The sequence below is a fragment of the Monodon monoceros genome, unplaced genomic scaffold (genome assembly GCF_005190385.1).
Source record: "Monodon monoceros isolate NGI ecotype Baffin Bay Population unplaced genomic scaffold, NGI_Narwhal_1 Super_Scaffold_10, whole genome shotgun sequence".
In the NCBI taxonomy this organism is placed as follows: domain Eukaryota; kingdom Metazoa; phylum Chordata; class Mammalia; order Artiodactyla; family Monodontidae; genus Monodon; species Monodon monoceros.
In genome coordinates, this window is record NW_021703766.1 from 51,716,986 (window position 1) to 51,739,372 (window position 22,387).

General features: G+C 53.9%; 1 protein-coding gene across 2 annotated transcripts in view; it reads right to left on the reverse strand.

Annotated features, from left to right (window-relative positions):
• Positions 1 to 22,387, reverse strand: part of NUP62 (nucleoporin 62) — a 25,284-nt gene continuing 2,897 nt past the window's right edge. Inside the window, exons 1-2 of one of the 2 annotated variants that reach the window (XM_029213500.1) lie at positions 11,013 to 11,298; positions 1 to 2,709 (exon numbers count right to left, since the gene is read on the reverse strand). In XM_029213500.1, coding sequence (XP_029069333.1) covers positions 1,095 to 2,645 — 1,551 coding nt within the window. In that variant the 5' untranslated portion in view covers positions 2,646 to 2,709; positions 11,013 to 11,298 and the 3' untranslated portion in view covers positions 1 to 1,094. Of the gene's footprint in view, positions 2,710 to 11,012; positions 11,299 to 22,387 lie in introns of those variants that run through there. The other variant, XM_029213499.1, reaches the window with a different exon arrangement.

Consider the following 22,387-nt stretch of genomic DNA (forward strand, 5'->3'; position numbering starts at 1 on the left):
TTATCCACATTAACAGCAGCTTTTTTATTCCACTATAAACTTTATTTTATTTAGAAACGCAACAGACAGCCGTAGGTATTTCAGTGCAGCAGAGCGTAGAGACAAATACAAAAGACACCTGGGATACAGCTGGCTGGCTTCTGCCTTCTGCACACCGTGGGTCTATCTCACTGCAACTGACTAGGTTTGCTTTGGCTTTGGGAGGTTCAGAATCAAGTCTGTGGCCACCTCTGGCACCCTGGCCACTTAACAGGCATCCTGTGGACTAATGTTTTATGCTGGTTTCATCTCTACTGTTCACCTGTTTGACAAGTGTGACACAAGGGGAACAAGAAACAGTCCCTGCCCCCAGGGGCTCACAACCTAATGGCGAGGCACAGAAGTAAACAGTCGGCACAATACAGTGTGACGAGTGTAACCGAAGATGTGAGCTTGCAAGCTCAGTGCGGTGTGGGGCCCGCAGGATGCAGGGCGGCCACCTGACCCAGCTTCAGGGTGGCTGAGAGGGCTTCCCGGAGGAGAAGCCTGAGATAAGGAGACTAGGACGAGGAGGTGTGTCAGCCAGGCAAGGTGAGACCTCTTTTCTCAACACCTCATTCAAGTCCCTCATCTGACCTATCTCTCCTTCTTTGAAATTCTATGTCCCACCGTCTGTTCCATTCACAAGTCACTTCTCTATACTGGTTACACTTATACCAGGCTGCTGGCTCCTTGAGGATGGAGATTCTTCAACCGTAGTCTTTTCTCCCTGCACCTATGACTGTGTGTTGGACAGGGTGGCCACGTGGCACCCCGGCTGGGAGACAAGTGGTTCTCAGGCAGCTCAGTGCTTCTCCAGCTCTTGGAGGTGGGTGGTTGTAGTAGATGGAGAGAGTCTAGGACACACAAACACCACACCTGCGAGGCTGCTGCCTGGACCGGAGCTCTGAGAATCCTTTCTATTCGCTAAGGTGGAAAGTCTAACCACAGAACAGTTCTCTCAACAGCACGACTGTTTGAAAGAAAGAAAGAAACAAACATGTATTTCACTGCAACCCCAAACGGGACAGTAACTGCATGTCCCCAGCCCCGCTGTGCACCCTCCGGGCAGTGGCTCAGTCGAAGGTGATGCGGAAGCTGCGCTCCTGCTCCTTGCGGCGGCCCTCACACACCTTGGTCGCCTCCTCCACCTTCCTCTGCAGCAGGGCCGAGTTCTGGTCGATCCACTGCAGCGAGTCCATATGCGCATTGAGGATCTTGCAGATCTGCTGCAGCGGGTCGCTGGTGTCGGCGGGGCCCCCTGACGTGTTCAGATGCTCGATGATGTCCTTGAGGTCCTGGGCCATGCGCTTCAGCTGTGCGTCGATGTTCTCGGCCAGCTTGTAGGTCTTCTCTCGCTCCTCGTCGGCGTGCTGCAGGTACACCGTCCCGCTCTGCTCCTTGACCGACTCCTCCAGCGGGCTCAGCAGGTCCTCCAGCTCCTTCTGCTGAGACAGGATGAAGTCAAGCTCCTGGTCCAGCCTCTTCTGGTCCAGCTTCACCTTCTCGACCTCGCGGTGGAGGGTGGTGATCTTCTCCCCGTTCTCGATCAGCGTGCGGTCCCAGGCGTTGACCTGCGTGGCCTGCTGTAAGAAGTGCCGTTCCTGGTCCTCCAGCTCCAGGCTCCACTTGTTGATCAGACTCTCCAGCTGGGCGTAGGTCATCACAGGGCTGGCGGACACCCCGGTGGCTGCACTGGGGCCGGCTGGGGCGGTCCCGGAGGCCGCTGTGTTGCTGGGGATCCCAGCTGGAGCCAGTGGTTTTATATTCAAGGAGAAGCCGGTGGTGGCAGCGGTGGAGGTGGTGGTCGTCGCCGTGGAGGTGGTGGAAGCTGCTCCAGGGGCCTTCAGGCTGAAGCCCAACGTCCCCACTCCGGGCGTCCCTGCCGTGGTGGCTGGGGCACAAAGGGAGAGCCCGGTGGCAGCAGACGAGACTGGAGCGTTTGCCAGCGAGGCAAAGAGCGACGGCCCAGCACTGGCGGTAGTGGCGGTGGGTGCGGAAGCAGCCGGCTGTGTGGCCCCTGCTCCAGTGGCCACTGGCGTGGCCGGCGTGAAGGGCAACCCGGTGAGGGCCGTGGGCTGGGCCGAACTCCCCATGGAGCCAATGTTGAAGCCGGAGGTCCCGGTCTGGGACGTGCCTCCACCCGTGAACGAGAAGCCCCCAGGTGTGGTGGACGGAGCAGCAGACGTGGTGGTAGGGCCAAACACAAAGCCGGTGGGCGCCGTGCCCTGGGCTGACGTGACGGCGCTCGAGATGGCATTGGTGAGGGTGCTGCCGCCGAGCCCAAAGCCGCTGGGCTGCGTCGTGGCTGGGGTGGCAGCTGTGCCACTCAAGTTTAGCTTTGGGCTGTTGATCCCTAAGGAAAATCCGGTTGCTCCTGCTGTAGGAGTTGTGGTTCCAAAACTGAATCCTGGGGTCTGTGTCGCCGGAGCCTGGGTGGTGAGTGAGAACAGGCTGGTGGAAGGGGTGCTTGCGGCTGGCTGGGAGGGAGTCCCAAAATTAAACCCGCCGGTGCCAGACGTGGAGAAAGAAAACCCCGTAGCAGGCGTGGTTGTTGCTGTCTTTGCAGCGCCAAAGGTGAACCCGCCTGTGGGGGCCCCAGTGCCTCCAAAATTAAACCCGCTCATGGCTCCAGACTCTGGTGGCAGCAGCTACTCCGGCTCCCAAAGCAAATCCACCGGTGTCTGCAACCTTGGAAAGATTTTTCAAAGCAGAGGAAGTGACATGATCAGATGACAGTTTTGGAAAGGCAACCTCAGCGGTATGATGGATCCGTCTGCAGGGTGGCAGGACTCGATAATTCTGATCAAGCAGCCACCCATCCTCTTCTCAATGTGTAGCCTAACCAGGCCCTGCTAAACTAGTAAAGAAGGATCGGGATGCACAGCCCGTCCCGGGGGTCAGGCACTAGGAGCTGGAGGTGCTTGGGCCGCTCACGGCCACAGCCAGCACCAGCGGGAGCCCTGCTGCCAAGGAGGGGAAGGCCGAAGAGCGGGCGCCTGAACCGACCTCAGCCCCTGAGGAGGAGGTCGGATTCGAGGCGCTTCTGGCGAGCGGGGCTAGAGGCCCACAAGCGCCTTTGGGACCTGCTCCGCAGGCCTCCCTGCTGACTGCAGGTGGGCGGGGGTAGGCTGATTACGCACAGTGCCACCCCCCACATGCCCTCTGGACCTCACAGAGAGACGGGCCCCGGGAAGCTGAGCCGTACGTCAGGGCCTTGGGTGCCAAAGGCCCCCCTACGCACACCCCACACCATTTAGGAGGATGCAGGGCATGCTGGCGCAGTCCCTCGCCCTCCTTCTAACTCAGGGGTGGGCATGAGACCCGAGTGCTCAATCAGTGCGCTTGGCGTCCCCCGCCGCAGAGACTGGTTCAAGGGGACACGGAGACACGAGTCGGCCAAGAGATCTCCCCCGGGTTTCTCTCCAGGTGCTACAGAGGGGCCTCCTCCACCTGCAGGTGCAGGGCACAGAGGATGAGCACCGGGAGGTGATGAGCTGCCACCAGAGAGAGCACAGGAGGGGGGGAGGGGAGAGAGCGCGAGACCCAGAAAATCCAGTCCTGCTCAGCAGCCCCACTCTGTCTTCCTCAGAAGTGCCATGAGCCAGCACGCCCTGTTCAGTTTAAGCTGACTGAGTTCCGTAATTTCTAACTGAAAAAGCTCTGAGCAGAGCCATCTGTTAGCTGGAAAGTCAAAGGTGACTTGGAGAGGAAAAGGTCAGTGGGCCTGAGTGATCACACGCTGAGCACCAACCATCGGGCGGGCTGCTCAGGGACACGATCTCTCACTACTGTCTGGCGGGAGGGGTTATGTCCCCACGTCCAAGATGAGGAAACTGGGCTCAGAGGGCTGCGGTGACCTATCAGGAGCTGACCCCAGGCCATGGGCCTGATCCACGAAGCTCCTCACCCAGCGCGGGCACCAGATGACAGGGCGTTTCCCTGCACCGAATTAGGGGATCAATTAGGTATCAGATATACGGGAAGATCTGCATTATACCCACTGACACGGCCTCTAACTATATTAAAGAAACGCAGGAAATGACAACAAAGGGAAGCAGAATGCAAATTTACTACTGCAGTGTGATCTTAGCTGTGGAAAAACAGAACTACTCTGAACAAAGAGGGTTGGAAAGAAATACACCGACATGTGACTGGGGGCTGTCTTTGGCTGGTGGGAGTACAGGTGGATGGTCTCCTTGCTAATTTGCAGTAGCTTCCAAATGTTCATTCCATCTGTATAATAGACACATAATTGATAAGCTTGGTTTTTGAAAGAGACCTTCATATTACAGGGTGTAAATATACTCTGAAGAATCAGCGAACTTGTGTAGCCAGATTCTAGAATCACAGTTCGAGTGGGACAGATAGGGTGACTGAATTAAACAAACCTCCCCTAGGCTGGTGCTCAATCACACCTTGTCTTGCCCCAAAGGTGACTTGGGTGTGGGGAGGGGATGGACACCACAGGCTGGGCTGAAGGAAGCAGGGGAGTCGACATGTGTAAATAACACCATGCCAGGTCAGGACCAAAGATGTGGTCCTCTAAAGACACCCATGTCAGACTTCCCTGGTGGCACAGTGGTTAAGAATCCGCCTGCCAATGCAGGGAACACGGGTTCGAGCCCTGGTCTGGGAAGATCCCACATGCTGCAGAGCAACTAAGCCCGTGCGCCACAACTACTGAGCCTGCACTCTAGAGTCCACAAGCCACAACTACTGAGCCCATGTGCCACCATTTCTGAAGCTCGCGCACCTAGAGCCCATGCTCCGCAACGAGAAGCCCGCGCACCACAACGAAGAGTAGCCCCCGCTCGCCGCAACTAGAGAAAGCCTGTGCACAGCAACAAAGGCCCAACGCGGCCAAAAACAAATAAATAAATTTATATATATATATATATATATATATATATATATATATATATAAAATAAAGATACCCATGTTCTACTCCCTGGAACCCGGGAATATACTACCGTATGCGGCAGAAGGAATTTTCAGATGTGATTAAATTAAGGATCTTGAAACGGGGAGATAATCCTGGGTTAAACAGTGGGCCCTAAATGTCACCATGAGTGTCCTTATAAAATTGAGGCAGAAAGAGATTTGACTAGAGAAGAGACCATCTGAAGATGGAAGCAGAGACTGGAGTAACGCATTTTTAACTTGGAGATAGAGGAAGGTGCCATAAGCCAAGGAATGCAGGTGGCCTTTAGAAGCTGGAAAAGGCAAGGAAAAGGAATCTCCCCTGGAGTCTCCAGTAGGAACCAGCTCTCCTTGATTTCAGCCCAGTGAGAATGATTTTGGACTCTGATGTCCGTAAATACAGAGAATAAATATGCATTGTTTTAAGCTGCTAATAAGTTTGTGATAATTTGTGCGAACAGCCATATAAGACACGAATACAGTTGGGGAGTAGAAAGTGTCTGACGGATATGAAGGGGGACCCCGTGACTCCCCAGGGCTCCCTGAGACTCAGCTCCCTCATCAGGGAAGTGGGAGTGGCCCCTACGACACTGAAGTATGGCCGAGTCGGGAGGGAGGTGGGTATGGTGTTAATGACCTCGGTCGCTGCACACAGGCACACACTGCACCGTCACTCTGGGGCGAGCCCCTGGAAGCTGGTGAGGAAGGGAGGGAGGCCGGGGGTGGGTGTGAATCCAGCTGTGAAGTGCTTAGGAAAAAGACCTGGAGGTTGTGGCTGACCTCAAGTTTAACACGAACTCACGGTCAGCTGCCACTCTTCAGCGGGCCTCAGGCTGCATGACCCATTCCAGCGTCAAAATGAGAGTGGTTCTGGGGCAGCCCCGACAGCACTGTGATACGTACCCCCTCCTCAGCCAACTTCACACCTGTCCTACGAGGTCCTCGGGATGATGGCCACAGCGCACAGATGGGGGAGGAGAGGCTCAGACGGAAGTAACCCACGGTGGGCCCTAGAGCCCCGCCCCTGCACTGAAAAGCCCTCTTCATCTCTACTTCATCAAATGGGCACCCCCCGCCATCCTGGTTACAGGGCAAGCAGCCCTGCTTTGGGGGCATGGCGGCTATTCTGCACCCCAGCTTCTACCCCACACCCTCATGTGCTTATTTTCCTTCCATTTAAAAGCAGCTGCAAGACGGCTCCCTGTTTCCAGACACGAAGTTGGTCTCCGAGCACGAAGAAAAGACCTGGGCTTGAACTCTGCTCCTGCCACTCACTAGCTGTGGGGCCCAGCGCAGGTGTCTCCTGAACCGCCCTGTGCCTCAGTTTTCCCACCTGTAATGAGGATACTCCCCTCACACGTTGAAGAATAAACACGGTCATGACAGGGGCTGCATGCCTGGCCCAGAGAAGGCATCCGCCAGTCCTGTCTCCTCTTCCCTCTGCATAGGTAGCTGCCCCTCCACCTCCCACCGCAGACCCCTGGTTTTGTTCAGTCTCCTCCACACAGCCATGTGCTTCTGGGGAGAGGGGCCCGGGGCCGCCCGCCCTCCCGGTGCGCCTGCCTGGTCTGAGCCAGCAGACCTCAACTGGCTGCCTCTGACCCACCACCTCCTGGGACATACACTCAAAATGTAAGCTGATCAGGCCACCAACATCAGTCTCTCTCCAGGGGCGGGATCATGACCTTGGCCTTTTTACAAAGCTCTTCTGGGGGCTTCTGACAAAGGCCTCTCTTCACTCTCGCCACAGCAAGTGCCTTAGCCTCTGGGACCACCGGCATCCGGCCCTGCACCAGTTCCCTTCTTGCTCGAGAGACGCTCACACCCCCCGGCTCACTGCAGAGCCACCTCGAGCTGGGTCTGCTACCAGCAGCCAGAAGCATCTGAACTGTTACACCCACGTGTCTCAGTTCCCAAGACCTCACTCGAGAGAGCTTCTGCTATTTATAAGCTGCAGCTAAAATTTTTCAGAAAAGCATTTATAGAAAGTTCTTTGCTTTTTATACCACAAGAAAAACAATCTCCCATGGGGCCTTGTCTGGTTTAACGGTTCTGTATTTATTAAATGCCTCATCTGTTTCCAACACCTTGGATGCCAGGGACCTACTAAGGAGTGGTGAACACGTCCTGATCCAGCCCACCCTGTGTGTTACGGCTCACTTATTCCTGAGAGCAGGTCCATCTGATGAACAAGGAGAGTGAGGCCCAGGGAGATGACCTAAACCCTGAAGGCAGCCAGAGACGCGGCAAACGTCGGGTTTTCAGTACCAGGGCTGCAGGCAGGGGCAAGGCTGGGTCACAGGTAGTGGGAGCGGATGCCTGAACTGAGCGTTGAAGGACGAGGGGTCAGCCCGGAGACAGGGAGGAGGGTCCGGGTGGAGGCAGAGAGAGGCTGACCAGCAGGTGTGGCTCTGGGGCCTGAGTACGCTGTCGGCATGGGCTGGAGGGATAACTTGTGCGGGGCAGGGCTGAACCCTGCACATTCCAAAGAAAGGACTGGCCCTTGCCCGGCTCTGCAGAGGGAACCTCCAAGCCCTTGGAGCATCCTGCCTGACAGAGTGTCTCTAAGGTGGGCCTTGGGCCACACGGCATCAGCTTGCCCTGTGAGGGGGCTAGAGACTGAATAACGAAGGTGACACGGTGCCTGCATGACTGTAGCTAAAACCACCCTGGACAGCAAGGCTTCCCTGGTGGGCAACATCCCGTGTGTGCTCACATTGCTGCTGGAGGATTAAGCCCTGTCTGTGTGACTCCCCTGGGAGAAGACAACTGGAAGCTTCCACCTGGTCTCTCCTGGACTCTGCCCCGAATACCTTCTCCCCTTACTGATTTTACCCTGTTTTGGTTTTGCTGTAATAAACCATAACTATAACAGCTTTGCTGAGTTGTGATCTGTCCTTCCAGCAAATCACAGAAGCTGAGGGTGGTCTTGGGGACCTGTGACCACATTCATGTATGGTGCCATGTGATGTGATGGGAGAAGCTGGCAGAGCCACCGATGTCACGTGAATGGCCAGACCTTATCCTGAGGGAGCCACAGAGGGACTTTAAGGCAGGGGGAGGGGGGGACTAACATGGTGGGGGATGGATTGGAGCAGTAGAGGCTGGAGGTGGGGCAGCTGGGAGGAGGCTGGGGGACGGTCTAGGCCAAGAGCCCAAGGCCTGAGCCAGGACCCTGGGGATGGAGAAGAGAGAATCCCAGGTTGGGACATGTATACATCTGCACCAAAATGAAACAAAGTGATAGTTCTGCAGGGTCTGTCCCGGTTAACAAAGCCACTGAAGACCAGAACTTTGGGTGTTTCTCATAAAACATGGCTGAACAAATACACACTATTGTGAGCTGTGAAAAAAAGAGAAGGAAAAAAAGCCCTCTGCCCTCTGAGGGCTTTTCCACTTTTACCAAAGGGGTGAGCTTTCCTAACAGAGAAGCTGACGCTGCTTGGGGGCAAGCGGGGAGGCACAAAAACTGAAGTGGTGCCTCTCCCTGGGAAGAGGGGAGGGTGTGCCCGGGCCAGCTGCTCGGAACTGGGCAGCCGCGGCCGGGATAGTTGGTCCACGTAGGACCCAGGCCCCGAGTGAAAGGGGCTGCCTTGAGATCACTGAGGGTGTTACTGACAGAGCCACCAGCCCCGCATTTGCCCTCATTTTCCAAACCACATCCGGCCACCTGCATGGCCCCGGGGCGCCTGGGATTCCCACCTACAGACACAACTCACCCCCAGCTTCAAGGACCAGGGTTCTCTGCCATCACCTCCACCTTCGCTCAGGTCCACCAACCTTTAGTTCTTCTGCCTCTCCAAACCCGAACTTCATCTACTTTATTCACTCTAGCATTTACTCAGCCCTACCCTGTGTACAGTGATGACAACACAGAGAGGAAAAATGGTCCGTCCCCCGAGGGGGGAGTCACAGAGAGCACACAAATTCTTTGCAGTACAACAGTCATTCATACAACAGGTTTTTTTTTTTTGCGGTATGCGGGCCTCTCTGTTGTGGCCTCTCCCGTTGCGGAGCACAGGCTCTGGACACGCAGGCTCAGCGGCCATGGCTCACGGGCCTAGCCGCTCCGCGGCATGTGGGATCATCCCGGACCGGGGCATGAACCTGCGTCCCCTGCATCGGCAGGCGGACTCTCAACCACTGCGCCACCAGGGAAGCCCCAACAGGTATTTTTGATCACCTGCTATGTACAGACGCTATTCAAGGCCCCGAAAATACGGCTGTAGATGAGACAGAGGAGTCTCTGCTCTCGTGGAGCTACATTCCAGCGGGGGAGACAGACAGGAAAACAAGACACAACAGAGCAATTACATGGCATGTTAGAAGAGGCTCAGCGTCACGGAGAAAAGACCAAGTGGGGCAAGGGAAGGGGAAGAGGGGACGCTGCACAGGGGTGAGGGGATTAACAGAGGCGGCCAGAGGGAAGTGCATCTGAGACCAGAAGGAGGAGCCAGAACAAAGCCCTGGGGTGGGACCAGGACAGCAGGAGGCCGGTGTGGCTGGAGGGCAGGCAGGCGGCACTGTTACTGAGCCCTGGGCTCTCCTTTCTCTCTCTCCCTACCCCAGCCCCTTTTCTTAGACACCAGGAACAGGGGTGTTTGGGAATTAATATGGGGGGACCTCAGCCTTGGACCAAGAGGAAAAGAAAGATTAAGAAGGGTATGGGGGAGGGGTTGTGTGTGGTGGACAGAATAACAGCCCTAAGACATGTCCACACCGTAATCGCAGAACCTGTGAATACGTGACCTCACATGGCAAAAAGGGACTTCACAGATGTGATTAAGGATCCTGAGATGGGGAAATGATCCTGGATTATCTGCATGGGCTTTCAATGTAATCACGAGGGTTCTTATTGGAACAGGAGGCAGAAGAGGACAGCCAGAGGGACCGTGACCATGGAAGAACGTTCCGAGAGCTGCTACACTGCTGCTCTGAAGACAGAGGAAGGGGCGATGAGCCAAGGAAAGCAGGTGGCCTCTAGGAGCTGGAAAAGGAAAAACCCAGAGTCTCCCCCAGTGTCCAGAAGGAACACAGCCCTGTGCACCCATTTCAGACTTCTGACCTCCAGAACTGTAAGAGGAAATATTTGTGTTGTCTTAAACGGCTAAGTTCGTGGTAACCTGTTACAACAGCAATAGGAAACTGGGGTGGGGGACAAAGAAAGAACAGGATGGAACTCAATACAGAGAAATGGATGGGAAACACATCCTGGAGTTGGGGTTGAGAAAGGGGCAGGAGTGAGGGGCGACGGGGGCAGGAGTGAGGGGCGACGGGGCCAGGGCAGGCCTGCCTCTGTGCGTCGGGGCGCGATCGCGGGACCCTAGCAGCTGCGGAGCTACTGGGGAAAGAACAGCTGTGATCCTGAAAATCCAGACATCCCCGGCCACTGGGGTGACCTCATCGGGGTGTGGATGTGTGTGACACCCAGCAACAAGAGGCCGTGTATGACGGAGGGGAGGGACAGGGTGGCCTGGGAGCACCAAGGAGGGCTTGTGGTTGTGATGGTGTCAGCCCCACAGGGCAGGATTTCCCTGTTTTGTTAATGGCTGTACCCCCAGCACGCAGAGCAGTGCCTGGCATGCAGCAGGCGCCCAATAAATAACTGTGGCTGACCGATGGCCTGAGAACCGATACTAACTACATTTACTGAGTGCCACCTATGTAAGCGGTACCTGGCCAGGAGCACTAGGGAGCAAGCAGCACACTAAACCCTTCCTGGATGGGAAACAAGCTCAGAGAGTTAATGTGACTTCTTCAAGGTCACACAGCGGCGAACACTAGTCCCAAGAAAGGAATCGAGCTCCTTCTGGGGCAGCGGAGGGGGAGATGTCAGAATTAAGTCTTAATGGAGGAGTGGGGTGCTCTGGGCAGACATGTGGCTGAGCAGCCGAGGGAGTGACACACCTCCAGGGCAGCTTCTGCACAGCTACGGCTGGAGCAGCAGGCTGACGGGGAGTGCGGTCGAGGGCCGGGTCACAGAAGCAGACTGGCAGCCAGTCCACCCACCGGACACAAAGCCGGGACCCCACTTCCCTCCCATCCCCACCACGGCCCTTCACCTTCTCACCTCAGAAGTGACTCTCCCACCACGAGGCTCATCCCCCGGGGCAGAGGCAGCTGCCCCACATCCACCCGCTTCCTTCATAACAGAAACTCTGTTTCATTTGGGGCAGCAACGAGTCCAGCCAAAGGACTCCATGTCCCACAGCTCCTTAATGGGGCCCAGGTCTGTCTAGTCCACTGATGGGCCGGGAGGAGGGCCGCAGGCCTGCAGCGGTCACGAGAAGTCCAGCCCATGCACTTCCGTGAGCTCTGCGGACAGAGGACTTTGCCCAACCTCTTCTGCCAGTCGCCCGGCAGGACACAGCCCAGCAACGAGAAGTGGGCGCTGCAGCCTGTCAGCCCGAGCGCCCACTCCTCCACTCCTAGCCCTGGGATCTTAGTTCTAAATTCATCCCCCGGGCCTCAGTTTCCTCATCTGAAAAAAGGGGATGACGGCTCCAGAATCATACGGTCTCTGTGAAGATAAAATGGTCTAATCCGTGTCAAGCACTTAGCACCATGTCTGGTGTATTCTCGGGACCCAGGAAATGTTAACTTATTAATGCTGTTCTGGGAAGTGACGGGAGCAACCGCTCCCAGCATTCTGCACAGCCACCTGGTGGCTGCCAACAACGCTGAGCCCAGACAGTACCCAGGAAGGACAGGAACTGTCTGTACCAACTACGTTTTCCCTTTGGAATTAGCTATTTATTTAAGACTTGGAGGAAGTGTGGCCACGGGCTCACAGAGACCAGAGGAGGGGAGAAGACATGGGAGAGACAAGGCAGGAAATCAGAGACTGAGGGAACCGCTGCCCCTGGTCGTCATCAGCCCAGCCCAGCGCTGCTGAACACGGCCCTGCCTGGGGAAATGTGATGCCCGCTGAGGCTCAAAGGCCCGGCCCGGCCCGGCCCAGCCGGTACCTTTGCTGTGTCAGTGCAGGAACTCCCTGTCCCCCACCATCATCTCCTCTAGGTTGTCTCACCAACATGTGAGACCCTGACTCTTGCTTCTTAAATCTCTCTTGAATCGGATCCCCTACTCTCCTTTGAGTCAAAGAAAACCCCTCTAAACCTCAGGGAACGGATAAGCCCAGAGAGCCTGCCCTTCAAGAATGGAAATCAGGGCTTCCCTGGTGGTGCAGTGGTTGAGAGTCCGCCTGCCGATGCAGGGGACACGGGTTCGTGCCCCGGTCCGGGAAGAGCCCACATGCGCAGAGCGGCTGGGCCCGTGAGCCATGTCCGCTGAGCCTGCGCGTCCAGAGCCTGTGCACCTCAATGGGAGAGGCCACAAGAGTGAGAGGCCTGCGTACCGCAAAAAAAAAAAAAGAATGGAAATCAACTGATCAGCGACGAGCAGCTTGCCAACCAGACCTTAGACAAGGCAGAGTCTCAGGCTCCAGAGCAGCGAGGAGGCCAGTGTGGCCAGACCAGTGTGCAGTGTGAAGCCACGATAGAGTTCTGAAGTTCCAGGATCTGATTTACGTTTTGAAAGACTCGCCCAGGTTGCTGGGAGGTGGGGTGGGGCAAGACGCCAGCAGTCGCCTGGCGGGGGCTGGTGGTGACCTGGGCCACTCTGTCTGGCTCTTACACAACTACCCTGCCTGGTGGGCCCAGCCAACCCCAGGTGCAGGAAACGGAGCCCCAGAGAGGGGCAGAGAGGCTTTTCTAAGCCAGTCTGCAGCAGGGAAACCTCAGTGCTCCCCTCCATGTAAAGGCCATCTCTCTTCCACAGCACAAGGCATCCCCAACTGGGAGGGTGGGACAGAGACCAGGTAGATGCAGTTTTCAACTGCCCTCTCACCTCCTTAAGCTGCCTGGGGTTCTGGTCCTAATTTCCTCGGGCCTGTTCCTCCCTGTGGACGGGCACACTGCAGGCTTCTCACCTTCCCAGGTATCAATATAACGAACCTATGTTAAGCATTAGAGACCTGTCTGGACAGACAAACAGGAGGCGTGTCTGTCTGTCTGCTGTGGGGAGGGAAAAGGATATGGAAAGCCTCACTGCCTGTCCTGGTCACATGAACTGATCCCTAAATGTCCCTGCATACTAACTGCCCAAGAGACAGTGTCACACGTGTTCCATTTCCCAACCCACCCAATGACATACTGGTCATTTTTTAAAATGAAAATTAAATTCTTTTTGTGAAAAGATAGTTTGTTCACATGGTTCTATGTTCCAAAGGTACAAGAGGGAATTCCACGGTCTCTGTGATCCTCCCCTGCTCCGCACAGCTATCTTTCTTACCTGGAGACAAGCTTTTAAGTTTCTTGTGCCTCTTTCCAGAGATTTTCTTTTTTTCTTTTTAAAAATAAATAAATAAATTAATTAATTAATTTTTTCGCTCTGTTGGGTCTTCATTGCTGCGTGTGGGTTTTCTCTAGTTGCGGTGAGCTGGGACTACTCTCTGTTGCGGTGCGCGGGTTTCTCATTGCTGTGGCTTCTCTTGTTGCAGAGCAAGGGCTCTAGGCGCACAGGCTCAGTAGTTGTGGCTCGCAGGCTCTAGAGCGCAGGCTCAGTAGCTGTGGCACATGGGCTTAGTAGCTCCGCGGCCTGTGGGATCTTCCCAGACCAGGGCTTGAACCCGTGTCCCCTGCACTGGCAGGCGGATTCTTAACCACTATGCCACCGGGAAGTCCCTTTCCAGAGATTTTTTTTTTTTCAATGTGTTTAAGTAAATGCAGCTTGCAATCTCCCCGTTGTACACAAAAGGCTGCATGTGCCAGGAGCACTATTCTGCACTCTTCTTTCTTCACTGACTATACTGTAGAAGTCATTTTAAGTACGCTTATCGTCCTCATTGGATGGAGGAGGAAATGCTCTCACAGGGGAACTGCCTTGCACCCCTCAGCTGTTTGCTCCTCGGGGTTGCCTCCAGCTGGTACCTAAATATTTCTTGGACTCAGAGGTTCTCAGCCATCCCTCTTCTTCCTTCCTTCACTGGAAAATACTCTCTCTACCCCAAGAACTCACCTCACGGCTAACGAGCAATTACATTCTCCTTCTCACTCCTGAGGTCCAAACCTGCACCTGAAGGAGCTCAGGTGGTGGGACAAACAGCAAATTTCCCCATGGGGAAAACGAATCAGGTTAGACGTGTGTGGAAAAGTCAGGAAACAACCAGAGGAGTAGATTTTTAAGGAAGATTCTAGAACCACTCTTAATATAAAATAACAGGACTGGACGAGCTCTGAGGATTACTCAGGTACTGGATCCCTTACCTTTTTTGCCAAAAACTGTTTTGTTTCCTTCTCTTGTGCTGAAAGATATTTTTCCCCCCTCTACCTAACCGCATTTTGTGTGTGTGTGTGTGTGTGTGTGGCCGTGCTGCATGTGGGATCTTAGTTCTCTGACCAGGGATGGAACCCGTGCCCCCTGCAGTGAAAGCGCAGCAGAGTCTTTTCCACTGGACCACCAAGGAAGTCCCCCTAACTGCATTTTTAACATTTAAATTTTAATTACACAATCAATACATCAGTCTTCTCTTTAAAATATTGTTTTGGCCACCACCAACAAAGCTAAGCATCCCCTGATCACTATCCTTGATCCTGGTCCCCACACCCATGAGGTAGCCCGGTTAAAAGTCGCTGTGTATCTGTTATCTACGTGCTTATGCGTACGTTCATAGCCAGAGGAAATGATTTTATACATATGTTTTCTCTACTACACAGGGGATCATACTGCATGTGTCACTCCACAATTTGTAGCGTTTTCAACAGGTTTCCCTCTCCTTCTAGCTGCTGTAAACCAGTCCGCAGTGTGACTAGACCACATTTTATTTATCTGTGCCTCTACTGATGGACATTTAGAATGCTCCTGATTTTTTCTTTATTATAAACAATACTGCAACAAGCATACTCACTCATGCTTTCTCAGGCACAGGCACAGACACTCTTCCAGGGCAGATCCCAGAACAACTGCTGGCCACAGGTACTTGCATTCTGGTTTTGCTAGGGACAACCAAACTGCCCTCCAACTTGCCTGTATGTGCTTTTATTCTAACTGGTGGTGCCTGAGGCAACCATTTCCCTACAACCTGCCAGCACCTGAAATTAGGAAAGTATTGCCAACCTGATATATGAACTGCATTAAAAAAAAATAATGATAAAAGCACCAACCATTCAGCGCCACTGTATGCCAGCACGTGTTGGGTAATTCACAAACATACCTCATTCATTCAGTCAACAAACATCCACTGAGACTTAGGACAGGACAGGCCTTGGGCTGGGCAAACAAAGACAATATGGCATGGCCACCCGTCCTCAAAAACCCAGTGTTATAAATGTGATGAAGGAAAAGCTACCAGAATTGAAAACAGGTAGTCAGACAAAAACTTGTGCACAAACATTCACAGCAGCATTATTCCCAACAGCCAAAAGATGCCCCCATCTCTAACCACCCTTTGCCTCCATCACTCCACTCCAGCCCTACAGGCCTTCCTGCTGTTCTGCACACACGCCTAAAGCACTCCTGTCTCAGGGTCTTTGCACTTGCTGTTTTCTCTCTCTGGAACACTCTGATGGCCCCATAGCTCACTCCCTTACCTCCTTCAGGTCTTTGTTAAAATGTCACCTACTCAGTGAGGTCTTCCCCAGCTATCCTTAGGACCCAGCATCATCTGAAATACAATATATTCCATTTACAGACCTCGTCTGTTGTCTGTCTCCCCATTAGAACAACGGATCCATGAAGGGCAGGATTTTGGTCCGTGATCTCCACTGCTGTACCCCAATATCTGTGACAGTTGCTGGTCACTGGGGGCACTCAGCAAATGCTTGTTAACCCAATAAACAGATCCAGGTTGCTTTGTGCCAGGTACTAGTCTACGTGCTTTCCATGTACTAACTGGTTTAGTTCTCACTGCTTCTACCACAGGGTAGGTACCATTAGCATCTCCCTTTTAGAGTTAAGTAACTTGCTCAATGTCAACATAAATGTCAAAGTCAGGATATGACAAGGTTCCTGTCCTTAAATAATTCAGAGTTTACTGAGGGTAACAAAGAGATAAATTGTTGGACAACAGGTAGACACTGTGAAAAGAGCTTTGGTTAGAACCTACTGGAAGCCCAGGGGAGGGGCAAGGACACTGTCCTAGAGAAGGAAGGGATGTTTAAGCCTGTTTTGAAGGATGTGGAGGAGTTAGTCAAGGTGGGAAGGGGTTACAGCAATGGCTCATTCCAGGCAAAAGCTCAGATGGGCAAAGGCTGCCTTGAAGAACAGTGTTAAATGTGTGAAAGTGTGTGAAAACCACAAGATGCCAAAGAAGATACACAAATGGGTGATAAGCATGGGAAAAGCACTGTTAGCTGTTGGGAAATGCAAATCAAAACCACAATGAGATACCAGTTCACTGGTGCCACTAGGATTACAGTAACAAAAAAGGTGGACAGTATCAAGCGCTGGTTGGGATGTGGAGAAACTCGAACCCTCATCGCTAGTGGGAACGTAAGATCGTGCAGCCACTGTGGAAAACAGTACAGCAGTTCCTCAAAAGGTTAAACACAGTTACCCAATGATCCAGCAATTCTACTCCTAGGTATCTCCCAAGAGAAATGAAAACATCTGTCCATACAAAACTAGTACACACATACTCCGTAACAGCCAAAAAGTAGAAACAACCCAAACGTCCATCAATTGATGAATGGATAAAATGAAATGTTATGCAGCGTTAAAAAGGAATAAAGTATTGACATATGCTACAAAACAGATGAACCTAGAAAACTGGACACAAAGGGCCACCTATTGTATGATTCCATTCATATGAAATGTCCAGAATAGGCAAATCTACAGAGAGAGAAAGCAGGTTAGTGGCTGCCGAGGGACGGGAGCATGGAGAATGACCACTAAGAGGTATGGGGTTTCTCTCTGGAGTGATAAATATGTTCTAAAATTAGATTGTGGTAATAAGTACACAACTCTGAATGTATAAAAAACACTGAATTGTACACTTGAATAAATGGATGTGAATCATGCTTTTTTTTTTTGCAGTATTTCAATAAAGCCATTAAACAAACCAACCAAGCATGGGATGCCAGGGAGGGGCTGAGAAGGCAGGGGCTGGGCAGAGCTATTTCTAAAGACAGGATCACACTTTCTTGTGGGGATGAGTACAGCTGATTGAGAATGGGCTGGGGAGGAGACTGTAGTTGAAATGCTCCAGTCAGCTGAGGCCAACAAGGGGCTCCAGTGGAAACGCAGCTTGGCACAGATACACCACAGATACAAGACTCAGTGAGGGGCTAAAGCACCAGGGCCAAGGGACTTTAAGAGCACCACAGGTGGACACGTGTGAGTGTGTGTGTGTGTGTGTGTGTGTGTGTGTGTAGACAGAACCACACACACCTGTGCTCCCTCCCCAGCCTCTCTTGCAATCAACACCAGTGTCCCAGTGGAGAGGCAGTGATGTCAGTGGGGGAGGGAGGCAACAGTCCAGGTTGTGGCAGAGGCAGTTGCCATGGAGATGGTTTCTCTGGGAACCAGGTGAAAACCACCAGAGGTGGGGGGCAGGGTGGCTTTGATTCTGAGATTAGAACCAATCACAGCCCCTACCTATCCCTGGGTATCAAACACTGCACTAACACTTCTGGACATTTATTATGTGCTGTGCCCTGTTTGTAGTGCTTTACCTGTACTGACTACAACCCAAAGAGGCAGGAACTACCAGCGTTCCCATTTTACAGATGAGCAAACTGCAGCCAAGAGAACTTCAGTAACTTGCCCAAAGTCACCCAGGTGGTTAGGACTGACCGAGGCTGTCTGGCCCCAGAGCTAAGCTGGGGCATCAGGAGCCTCTCCAGTGTGACCCTGTTCACCACTATGCCCCCCCCATTGCGTGCCATGTCCAGCACCCCCTTCCTGTTCCCTAATGACATCCCAGATCACCTCTGTCACCTTCCAGACTAGTTTAGTGGTTCAGGTTTCACTCTCAAATCCAACTCGGTGCTGTCTGCTTTCCCTCACTGCAGGCTAAACTCCTGACGGCTTGGAGTGAAGCGGGGGCCTCAGATGCCCTTTCCTGCCCTGCGTCCCCCCGGCCCCCGCCGGAATCTGTTCCTGCTCTGGGTGGGGGCGGGCAGGAGAAGAAGGGCAAAGGGCTACTGAACAAACCTAACAGCTCTGAGGTCTGGGGCCCTGCTGGCTGCTGGCCCTCAAAGCCCCCCCTGGGGAAGTCCTGGGGGACCTCTCAGGCCTGTGAGGTGTTCCTGTTATGGTCCCCTGCCTCTGCCTCAAACCCCCTCTCTCTTTCTCCCTTGGCTCCCCCTATGACTGGCGATCCCAGTGGGTGCCAACTGCGTTCATTCAGGCCTTGCTACTTTCCTTTGTGCCCAAGCAAACCTGGGGGTATGGTGCATCCAAGGCCCGCCTCAAGGCAGGGGTACAGGCTGCGCTGCAGCTGCCCTCCACCTGCCATCCCCCATTGGGCACGAGGAGCAGGTTTGCTGTGAGAAAGGGAAGAGTGGCCCTGTACTCTCCTGCTGGGCATAAACAACTGAACACAACACATCAGGCAAGGCCACCCTGATTGTGATGGATCTTGACACGTCTCAACACAGACAGAAACACACTGTCCGAAGCACAAAAATGACCAAACATCACTCTCCTGGCTCAGAGCTGATGGCTGCTTCTTAACTAAGCACAGCGTCAGCTCCACTGACAAAGGACGCTGGTCACAGCCTTGCCCCTGCTCCCTGCCGGCCTCCAATCCAGAGCAAAACCCCTCTTCCCTGAACCCTCCCCAGTCACCTAACCCAGCCCAGCCCCTAAAAGTCCCCTCTGACACCCCCTTCCTGAGATGCCCCATGGGCCCCCAAGGTGGGTGGCCCCACAGCTGTGACAAGCAAGAAACCCAAATGGTTTGACTACATGTACTGGTGGTCCTGGGGGCATGGATGGCTGATGAAGGACACCAGCCCCCCTTCAGCAGGAACCCAACCTTCCCGGATGATTCCCTAGAGACCCCCTTCCCTGCTCCCCACAAACAATGCCCTCCCCAACCGCGCATAGGCTGGGCAGAGTCTAAGTGAGACCGGCACCCTTTCAAGCTGGGTCAGTCCGGCGGTGGGTGGGGGGAACAGCTCAGGGGTATGTGTGGCCCTGCACCGAGAAGTCCTCAGTTCCTTTAGTTCTCTGCTCTGGGCAGAGGATGACAGATGTGGGGTTGGGAGCAGGGGTGTAGGAATCACCGCACACAAAGGTCAGGGAGGGCCCTCGGCCCCAGCCTATCCACACTCGAGGTTTGTTGAGGTTTCTCTGAGTGACTCACCAACCTTTTAAAACTTGGATCTCATGGAAAAGTCTGGATTTCTCACTTCTATGAAACCCGAAGCTCTGCGCTGCCAGGCCGGCACTGTTGCAGGGCACATGGGCTGGCCCTGAGCAGCACCGTGCCTGCAGGGACAGCTCGCTGGCAGAGCCAGGCATCGTTCTAGGTCTTTTCACACGTTATCTCTGGTCCTCACCACTGCCCTCTGCTATTGTCCCTGCTCTTCTGATGTAGCACGTGGGGGCCCAGCACCTTGCTGAAGGCCACACGGTGATAAGTGATGTGTCCTGAGCTCCAGGACACCATGCTGTCAATTACCTTCAGTTTACCCTGTCCACTCCCTGTGGGCACATGAGGGAGGGGTATGCCAGGGCTGGCGCTAGCCTTTAGCTCCCAGATGAGGAAATGGAGGTCCCGAGAGGGGAGGCGTGGCAGGATGGATGACGCTCCCAAACACATCCACATCCTAGTGCTCAGAATCTGTGAACGCTACCCTATAGGCAAAAGGGACTTTACAGATGTTGTTAAATTAAGGATCTTGAGATGGAGACACTATACTGGATTTTTGGGGTGTGCCCTACCGTAATCACAAGAGTCTTTATAAGAGGGAGGGCAAGAGTATCAAAGGAGGAGATAGGGGACATGATAATGGAAGCAGAGGTAGAAGTGATTCAAGGAAGGGGCCACGAGCCAAGGAATGCAGGCAGCCTCTCGAAGCTGGAAAAGGCCAGGGAATGGATTCTCCCCTAGAGCCTCGAGAAGGACCCCTTTTAGACTTCTCGTCTCCAGAACTGAAAGGGAATAAGTGCATGTTGTTTTAAGCCACTAAGTCTGCGGCAATTTGTTACAGTGGCCACAGGAAATGAAAACAGAAGATGACCATCGAGCGCGCTGGAGCTGGTGCAGCACTATGGGGCCTCGCCAGGCTCTGAGAGCTGTGGTTGCCTCTGCTGAGGAAGATGTAGCGGGAGCAAGGGGAGGGAAGGGACTCTGGAGGACTCTGAGCCACTGGGCCACGTGGCAGACCTGTGTTCTGTGTGCCTGGCCCCTGCACTGCCCTTTCCCCAGCTGAACTGGCCTTGGCCTTCCTGCCCTTGTTTGCCAAGACGCCCACTCCCAACCTCTGCCCTCCTGGCCTGCATGACGCAGACACCTGCCCTAGTGCCCCTTCAGAGGCCACAGGACTGAATTCCCCAGTCTCTGTGCCTGAGCAACTCATTTAAAAATAAACTGATGCGGGACTTCCCTGGTGGCCCAGCAGTTGGGACTCCGTGCTTCCACTCCACGGGTTTGATCCCTGGTTGGGGAATTGAGATCCCCGCATGCCCCACAGCACAGCCAAAGAAAAAGAACTGATGCCTAGTGAGGCTACAGCACAGGGCTAGGGGCTGTGAGGAATGATTCTTGGGAATGAGGAGGGTCCTGACTTACCCTCTAAGTGCTCAGGGAAACAGTCACATACACAGACATCTGCCTTCGAGGCGGCTCTGAAAGCAGAACAAAGTGGGGTACGAATACGAAGAGAAACAAACATGGGTTGACCTTGAGTTCCTAGTAAGTGCTGGGCTTTACCTACATCATTTCATATAATCCCCTCAGCACCTAAGCTTTAAAGAGAAATAATCAATGCTCATAATTAGGCAGGCTCTGTTCTAGGAATTTTACATACATTTACCTATTTAATCCTCACAATAATCCTAGGAGGTGGGTCATCTTATCCCCATTTTATGGATGAGGAAACTGAATCACAGAGAGAAGATGTCACTTGCCGAGGGTCAAATAAGTGGTGTTGGGATGTGAACCTAGCAGGCTGGCTCCAGAGTCAAGGCTCTGAGCCACTTTTCATTTGATCTTAGCCAAAAGGTTGAGAAACGATCTGGGCCACTTTTCAGAAGGCAGCTGAGGCCAAGGCAGAGTAAGGGCCTCGTGTGCACCCTTGGCCAGGACTAGGTGGTATGGGCTTGGGATTGAAACCTGGGTCCATCTGATGGAAAACTCGGTGCCTCTTCCATCACTGCAGGCCCGTCACCTTGACTGGGAGACCAGTTCGGGGTTCTGTGATAGGACAGGTGAGGAGGGCCTCCTCTGGGACAGGGGATGGGGAGGGGCAGGTCACAATCAATGGAATTTGGCAATTGTGAGCAGCAGCAGACCCGAGGTGAGGGTCCAGGTTTGGTGGCCTCCCAGCAGGCTACATCCTGAGCTGGGGGTCAGGGACCCCACACATCTGAGAGAGGACAGGCTCTCCCTGGGACCAGCAGGGCCTCGGAAGCTGTATGGCGGAGGCCCGGGCTCTAACCAGCAGTGTGACTGTACACGACACCTTGCCCCCTGCAAGCTGAGCGGGTCAGCCTCTGTGATCTGAGTCTGTTCTTGGTAGTTCTTGGCATCGAGCCTGATTCTCAGGGTTCTGCACAGGTTGCTCTCCCTCCCCCTCCCCAAACCCTTCCCTTGCTGTGCTGGAGCCTCTCTCCAATCCAGGGCTTCACTAACCAGGAACGGTTTCCTGGTGCGCAGGGGGGCCCCCAGAGAATCCCCCCACTCCCCCTCCCTGTCAAACAGCCAGGGTGATGCAACCTGCCTGCAATTTTGCCACCTCACTCCCCAAGCCTGGCTCCTCCGCACTGAAAAAGAGTCCCCAGCAGCCCCACCCATGCTTCCAGCCCCAGCTCAGGAGTTGAAGGGCCTGGGGCAGCTGGACCCCAGAGGACTTTGTGAAGTTGGGGGAGACCCAGGCATCTGAGTCCTGGATGGGCAACAGGTCCAGAGGTGGGTGTGGGGAGAGGGCTCAGGGTGCCAAGACCTGGGCTCACAGGCACCACTGATGGCCCACCGCCCATAAATTTGAATATGCCCTGAAGGGCTAGGGAGCTCAGTGTGCAAGCTGGCACCAGTTCTGCAGGACTGAGTCAGGCCGCGTGGGTGGGGTAACTGGCACCAGAACTCAACTCTATGGGACCCATCAGATGGAGAGAGAAAAAGGCACAAGGGGCTGGGACAGGGGGACCAGGGTCTTCTCAGTCAGCAAACGCCGCAATCTACAAGCAGCAAGATTCCCACACTAAGTTCATTTCCAGGTATTAAAAAATATCCTACCTGGTCATCCTCTCAAAACCCCATAATCCCCGTCTGAGACA